The sequence below is a fragment of the Leopardus geoffroyi genome, chromosome D1 (assembly GCF_018350155.1).
Source record: "Leopardus geoffroyi isolate Oge1 chromosome D1, O.geoffroyi_Oge1_pat1.0, whole genome shotgun sequence".
Lineage (NCBI taxonomy): Eukaryota > Metazoa > Chordata > Mammalia > Carnivora > Felidae > Leopardus > Leopardus geoffroyi.
Genome location: NC_059329.1, coordinates 21,397,240 through 21,405,480, shown reverse-complemented (window position 1 = coordinate 21,405,480; position 8,241 = coordinate 21,397,240). Strand labels below are relative to the sequence as shown.

General features: G+C 40.7%; 1 protein-coding gene across 1 annotated transcript; it reads left to right on the top strand.

Moving 5' to 3' along the window:
* The first annotated feature begins 5,550 nt into the window (after positions 1-5,550).
* Positions 5,551-8,193, top strand: LOC123600860 (olfactory receptor 8B4). The gene has a single exon (XM_045483291.1). The coding sequence runs from the start codon at positions 5,556-5,558 to the stop codon at positions 6,483-6,485; it is 930 nt and encodes a 309-aa protein (XP_045339247.1). The 5' UTR covers positions 5,551-5,555; the 3' UTR covers positions 6,486-8,193.
* Positions 8,194-8,241: the final 48 nt, after the last annotated feature.

Sequence of the window (8,241 nt, the reverse complement as noted above, 5' to 3'; positions counted from 1 at the left end):
ATTTCAACTACCAGGTTTTCATTTCTACAAGCTCTATTTGATTATTTTAAAAACCTGCCTTGTAGGGGCGCCTGGGTGGCGCAGTCAGTTAAGCGTCCGACTTCAGCCAGGTCACGATCTCGCGGTCCGTGAGTTCGAGCCCCGCGTCGGGCTCTGGGCTGATGGCTCAGAGCCTGGAGCCTGTTTCCGATTCTGTGTCTCCCTCTCTCTCTGCCCCTCCCCCGTTCATGCTCTGTCTCTCTCTGTCCCAAAAATAAATAAACGTTGAAAAAAAAATTAAAAAAAAAAATAAATAAAAACCTGCCTTGTCAATTTTTATGGGGCCTTCATTACACTTCCAATTTGCTCCCCCCCCCTTTGAACATGTTAAATAAATTATTTTGTATTCTGTCCCTGATAAGCCTAATGATTTTGCAGGTCTGGTTCTATAGCTTGTGGTTTATCATTTAATGATGATTCTCATTTCTGGCGGCTTATTTTGTGTTTGTTTAGTGCTTTTCATTAAGAGCTCATGATCCCTGGATAGTTATCTGGGGAAATTCCTTGATATATAGAGCTAACTTGTATTTTCCAGAGATGATTTTTTTTTGTTATATATGTAATATGATTTTTAAAATTTATTTATTTATTTATTTATCCATCCATCCATCCATCCATCCATCCATCCATCCATTTATTTGCCTGAAACACAGAGGCTGCTAGAAGTTCTCAGAGGATATTTTATCTCTTTCTCTTCCCTAGAGCTGAGGCCAAGTCAGACACACATCTTTGCCTTCTTCCTATGCGGGCCTTTTTTAATTCATCTAATTTAGCCATGGAAGATGTTTCTTTTTGGGGACCCAGTATTAGGAGTCAATAATGGTTCCAAACTCTCAGGCTTCCAGGATTCAGTCATAAAAGGATTTATCCCAGGATTTATCTCTTGGGTCCTGCATAGGCAACTCAATTAACACTCAACTCTGGGCCATAGGAAATCTACTAGTTCCCCAAGGGCAAACTCCACGTCCAGTGCTTGTGTGCCCCTTGGATACAGATCTTTTCTCTTTTGCTCTCACAGGAATTCACTTAGTTCCTGCCACATCAAACATTAACAGATAGAGGATTTTTATATTTTACTCAGAATTCTTAGTTTTGTTCTATCAGGGAAGAATTTTCTGAGTATAAAATTTGCAAGAGTGCTGGAAATAGCTGGCCTTAATAAATACTTATTGGATGATGAATCAATGAGTAAGTTGATTCTACTCTAATAAACAGAGATCATGCCCATTATTCCATTGCAGGGCCATTGCCATACATCTGTCAAACTGTTATTCAAGAGAGAGAAATGTAGAGGATATGAAATTATGTGCACTAAAAGCAAATAACTATTTTCTTCATAAAAATAAGCCTAAAAACATCTAACTACAGAACTGAAAGGAGATTTTCTGAGTAGTAAGGGGGAATTGGATCAAGTAGTTCAAACTTGTACTAAAAATTCCTCTGGCCATTTCCCTTGAGTATTTTCCCCTGATGTCTACCAACTAGCATGCAGGTCCTAGAGGGCTTCTGTGCCCTTAATATTGGATAAATGGCCATAAACTTGCTGTCCTGTGCTATGTCTTGAGGAAAGGCCAGAGGGTTCCAATATGACTGTCCTGAAGTCTAGAAGATGACAAAAGAGAAACAGGAGTGGAAAGAGAGGGAGGGAAGGAGGGAGGGAGGGGGAGAGAGACAGAGAGAGAGAGAGACAGAGAGAGACAGAGAGAGAGGTAAAAGCTGTACCCTGTTAGGACTGAATCTTGGAAGCCACTAGTAGCACTGCTTCTGCCATGCTCTTTTTTTTTTTTTTTAATTTTTTTTTCAACGTTTATTTATTTTTGGGACAGAGAGAGACAGAGCATGAACGGGGGAGGGGCAGAGAGAGAGGGAGACACAGAATCGGAAACAGGCTCCAGGCTCTGAGCCATCAGCCCAGAGCCCGACGCGGGGCTCGAACTCACGAACCGCGAGATCGTGACCTGGCTGAAGTCGAACGCTTAACCGACTGCGCCACCCAGGTGCCCCCTGCCATGCTCTTTTGGAAAAATCCCAAGTGCTTGCCTAGATGCAAGTGTAGGGAACATAAATCCCATCTCTTTATTTGAGGAATGTCAGTCCTATTGTACCAAGAACATGTGGGATGCAAGATGTGTGTGTGTGTGTGTGCGCATGCACGCGCACTGGCATGGACATCTTTGGAAAAACAAAAATATCTTCCATGTACATGTATACTGTATAGTTGTTGTAAATATTATGTTACCTTAGAAAACATCCAGCATAATGTCAGGTACTCTGTAGTTACACCATATGCATCAATTCTTTTACCTCTTGATTCCCTCCCTTTATATAAGAAATAAAGGGAGTTTTATCTTAAGAGATACAAGATGGATAAAAAATATAAAATGATGGTCCTTTTGCATGTGCCACCATACTGAGTTGTTAGGTCAGTAAATTCCCATTTTACAAGTTAGGGAATTATGGATCAAAGGTGCTTAGTAAATTTAGTGTTAAAGTAGCTTGACAGGATGATTTGCTAAAATATTAATTTGTTTTTGTTCTCCATTTACGTTTTAAGTCAACATTTAATTTCAAGTGTAGCAAGTATACAGCTTGATGAATTTTTACCAACTGAACACATCCATGTAACCAGTATCCCTATGAAAAACAGAACACTGTCAGCAACCCTGAGACGTCCTGAGATATATATATATATATCCCTCTCCAGTCACTAGCCTGGAGACCAAGCATGAATAACTGCTATCTGACTTCTAACACCACAGAGTGATTTTCTTAGTTTTGAAATTCATATACATGAAATCATAAAGTATGCACTCTTTTGTGCTTGGCTTCTTCTGTTTCATAATAGGTTTGTGACCTTTATCTATGCTATTAGCTTTCATGGCTGTATGGAATTCTATTTTATTAATACCAATTTATTACCCAGTCTACAGTTGATTGACATATGGGTTGTTTTCAGTTCTTGATTATTATGTATAATGGTGCTATGAAAATTCTTGACATGTCTTTAGGTAAACACGTATACTTATTTTTATGGGGTATGGACCTAGCAGTTGAATTGACGGGTCAAAATGTACGTCTATGTCCAGATTTGTTAAATATTACTAATCAATTTATTGTACTATATGCCATAATATTCAACAATGTTGTTCCATTGTACCAATGGTTACAAGGTAAAATTATACTAATGTTTATTCCTTCAACCAATGTGATTCTTTTCCCTCTTATTTCCCTTCCACCTATTTTAGGCAGGTAGTTCAGGTTTGTATTTCTCTGCTTTGGAGGTTTTGGTTAGGTATAAATCAGAAACAACTTGCAGCAAGTGTTCTTCCTATTTTTGAACCTGAATCTATTGAGATACAGTATTGGTTGGTCAGAAGGAGTAAGTTCAGTTAAGGAGAACTTTCAGGGCAAGAAGGGTGAAAGACAGATACTTCCTTAGCCAGAATGGGGATGGAGGTCAATGGGTCTAAGAGACAGTAGGGGCCAGAGGACCTGAACAGCTGCTTATGCTCTTTTTAGTAGGGTGACCATATAATTTCCTCTCCAAATCCAGACATTTTTGAGAGTGAGAGAGTATGCTATTAATAATTATACAGGGATAATAGATGTAAATCAGAACTATTCCAGGAAAACTGGGATTATTTTAGGCAGCCTCAGTTAACTTACAAATGCAGTTGCTTACATGCCTTTGAATGTTTCTTAGAATATTCATGTAGCAGATCATATGGAAAGCAGCTTTGTCATCTGGAGAATGACAGGACTAAAACAGGTACATGTCCTGTTACATCTCGGCCTTCACACATCTATAGAGTAACTTTATGCAGGTGTGTGTGTGCTTCCTTGCATATGTGTTGGTATATTTTAATCTCCTTATATATAGCAAAGGCCTGCCTGTGGCCCTTAATAGAGCTGAGGGTAGGTGGTGTTTGTGGTGGTGGTGGTGTGGTGTCTCCACTGTTCTGAACAGCTCAGGCTCTTAGAAACATTTTGTCTGAGGTGCTCTCTGTAGCATCTACAATTCTGATCTAAAAATGTTTGGTCCTATTAGCAAAACTCCTGCTGAAGATCTGGAAATGGTGGCTAAAATAAGTTTGAGGTCATTTTCCTTTATTTATTTATTTTTTTACTGTTTATTTTTGAGAGAGAGAGAGAGAGAGAGAGAGAGAGAGAGACACAGAGTGTGAGTGTGAATGGGGGAGGGGCAGAGAGAAAGAGGGAGACACAGAATCTGAAACAGTCTCCAGGCTCTGAGCTGTCAGCACAGAGCCTAATGTGGGGCTCGAACTCACAAACCGTGAGATCATGACCTGAGCTGAAGTCAGATGCTAAACTGACCGAGCCACCCAGGTGTCCCAAGGCCATTTTTCTTTAAAGTCAACCTTAAGTACCAAGAGTTAATGAAGGAGAGGAAAAATGAGCCCCCACATTCAGCATGAATGGTATGAAATCCCTGGGGTAATGGGGAAATTTGAGTAGAACAACTGAGTCCCAAGATGCCAGGTAAGCAGCATTATTCAGGTTGTCAACAAAGACAGTGCAAGTCCTTCCTCATAGACAAGTCTCTGAGAAATTCCCAGGGAAATTGTCTGTAAGCAGGCCCCTGAGATCATCAAGTAGCATAAACTTCTCTGTGATATGCCAGCTGGGGTTCTGGTAAAAATGAGAGTTGCTATTTTTTTTGCTCCTGAAGTTGATGTAGACCATCTGGGAAAATCCACAAACAGAAATCTTAGTCTATTCCCAGAGCACCTTGGTGACTGGGGTCTGTAAAAGGTCTGATTCTCAACACTAAGGGAATAAGAAGAGTACACTTGAGGCTGCCTCCTTTATGCATGAACATCATTTTCTCCTTTGGGCTAATGGAAAAAAGGCTGCATAAAGCCCAGCACTGAGTGAGGCCAGGGAGAAGGAAGGAGAATGTGTGAATCCCATGTTTCCTTATAGTTTTCTTTTAAACCCACATCCAAGAGGTCTAAGGGTATATTGGTCTCTTCTCTGCTCTCAACACTGACTTTGATGTGAGATGGAGTGGAGGGCTTAGAGGAAGAGAATAGGGTGTGCAGAGACAGTAGGGGACACTATTGGCTTTCTCTATAGGGGAGGGAGGCAGAGAATGGGTGGAGACAGTGAGTCACATGAGAGCTCCTCTCTCTCAGAGCCTGAGGCAGTAGGCTCAGGTTGTACTCCTGGCTCTTGTGATGTCCTTCTGTTAGTCCTTGGGCAGCAAATGCAGGAATTCTGTCTCCTCATCTCTCAAGAAGGGACAGAATTCTTGTGCCCAAGAACACACTCTAGCCCAGGGGAGCTCAGATATAGTCACAGGCATGTTGTCAATGGCTTGGCTGGGGGTAGGGGGCGGGGGGCGGTGCATAGATGAGAGAAGAAAGTAAAGTAAAAAGGAAGGACATCCATGCACTGGCTCATCTTCTAGAGCCTTCTTCCATCAGCTATGCTTATATCTATTATCAATCTATGTATTTTATTGTTTGTTTCCACAGACAGCTCCCTGGAAGAGAATGACTCTGAGAAACAGCTCCTCAGTGACTGAGTTTATCCTAGTGGGATTATCAGAACAACCAGAGCTCCAGCTTCCCCTCTTCGTCCTGTTCTTAGGGATCTATGTGTTTACTGTGGTGGGCAACTTGGGCTTGATTACCTTAATTGGGCTAAATTCTAGCCTTCACACTCCCATGTACTTTTTTCTCTTCAACTTGTCTTTTATAGATCTCTGTTATTCCTGTGTATTTACCCCCAAAATGCTGAATGATTTTCTGTCAGAAAATGTCATCTCTTACGTGGGATGCATGACTCAACTTTTTTTCTTCTGTTTCTTTGTCAATTCTGAGTGCTATGTGTTGGTATCAATGGCCTATGATCGCTATGTGGCTATCTGCAAGCCTCTGCTGTACACGGTCACCATGTCCCCTCAGGTCTGTTCTCTGCTCATGTTTGGTTCATATGTGATAGGGTTTGCTGGAGCCATGGCCCACACTGGGAGCATATGGAGACTGACTTTCTGTGATTCCAACATCATCCACCATTATCTGTGTGAAGTTCTTCCTCTCCTGCAGCTCTCCTGCACCAGCACCCATGTCAATGAGCTAGTGTTTTTTATTGTTGTGGGAGCGGTCATCACAATTTCCAGTATTAGCATTTTCATTTCTTATGTCTTGATTCTCTCTAATATCCTCCATATTCCTTCTGCTGAGGGTAGATCCAAAGCCATCAGCACATGTGGCTCCCACATAATTGCTGTTGCTTTGTTTTTTGGGTCAGGGGCATTCACCTATTTAACAAGCTCTTTTCCTGCATCTATGGACCAGAGTAAATTTGCCTCAGTCTTTTACACCAATGTGGTTCCCATGCTTAATCCTTTGATCTACAGTTTGAGGAATAAGGATGTGAAACTTGCGCTGGGTAAAACCCTGAGAACAGTGCTCTCCTGATGGTTCTGTTTGTATAAATTAATTACTGGTAAGCATCATACTTAAGTATCTTTTTATTCACAGGTGCAGAACTTTTCATCTTTTTTCTCAACTAGGTCTTCTTTCCAGTTAACCGCAAGTCTCTTGCTTATACACTTCTTGAAGATTATGCTATTTTGTAAGATTTAAATTGGTTCATTGCATGCAATTTAGCATCTGTTAAGTGTCTACTGTTTACTAGACTCTATATGGGGCCCAAGAGATAGATGAATAAGATGTGGCCCCATGCCTTCCATTCTTTTCTTGGTAGGCTAAATGGATTTTTCCAAACAACATTTCTGGCTGGGGGATGGAGCAGGTGATGGTATGAAGGTCCAGGACAGTGAACTATGTTTTCTTCAGGTATGGGAGCAGCTTTACCAAAGACCAATGTAGATACGTTGGAGCCATAAGTAAGATAGTCTCCCAGCTCATTGAGAAGTTGCCTGCCCAGGGAGATCATAAATCATCTCTTTAATGTACGTACTTGTACACATAAGAGAAGCCCTTGCACAAGAGTTCTTTACATGGTTTGAAATGTAAAGATAAATCAAAACTAAAATCTTTCATTTCCAAGTTTCAGAACACTTAGGGCTTGGAATGGTAACCATGGTGTAGGCGGTTTTGTAATTGGGCCAATTTCTTGGGCTCTGTATGCTAAGGCTGAAAGCAAGAACAAAGAAGAAATTTCACAGATTTATATGATTGTTAACTGCTACCTCTCCTCTATACTTCCCTGGAGATACTGTGTACATTATGGGGCATTTAGGAAAATTCTTTTATTCTTTAAAGTCGATTTAGATTTTACTGTCTCTAAGAATATGTATGTATTGATATATGTATGTGTGTGCGTTACAGTTAACTATTAGAGAATCAGGAAGAAAGAGGAGTTATATTACATTTTCTGCTTGCAGGGAAACTTGAAATGGATCCAGATTTTGAGTGCCAAAGTCCACTTTGTACTGCTCTGCTGAAGATTCTGCTATGCTATATTGAATAGTTCAGATTTCAAGGAATATACCCTTATAAACTTCCTTGAGTGTAGGCAGGAAGGTGAACCCAGGACCAGACCAACCCATGTGCAAAGATGGGCAGGTGGAGACTCAGTGTGGCTAGAAGAATGGGGCTGAGTAGAGGCTAGAACTTGGGGTGCCCTTGAGAAGACTCTCTGTGAAGAGTATTTGGTACTTTTTTTTGGATATGGAGAGAGTAATATAAAGTACTGAGTTGATGTACTTTTCTTTGCCTGTATTTCTTTACCTCGTCCATAAAATTGGATAGTTGCTCAGTTTGTATTGGTATGAGAAACAAGGCAGTAAGAAGTTAGTCCTTCTTGACATTTACTTCTCTGCTGATACTCATGTGGAAGCAGCAGCATCATACTGAGAAGAAAGGTAGTTCAAGTGTTCCAGGTTTTGGCCAGAAGCATGCCAGACTGTGATGGAGTTGAGAACAGAATGGGGAAGGACCTGCAGCATGGAACTGACTAAGGAGGAGACAGAAGACAAACCTTATTTTCTCCAAATATGCTAACGTGAGGAGATCTCAAAAGAAGGTAGAAAAATCTGCTAAATATTTGGATTATACCTAGATTATGATAATCATACTTAACATTTACTGAGTATATACTATATGTTTGGGCACTTTTAAGGTACCTTACCTACATTAAACTCATTGGAATTGTATTAATGCCATACTGAACAACTGCTTGTTGGTCTTTTGGGCCTAGCTGACTTCT

What these genes read in the sequence shown, in the direction of transcription:
- LOC123600860 (XM_045483291.1), top strand. Translation starts at nt 5,556, where the DNA reads ATGACTCTGAGAAACAGCTCCTCAGTGACTGAGTTTATCCTAGTGGGA.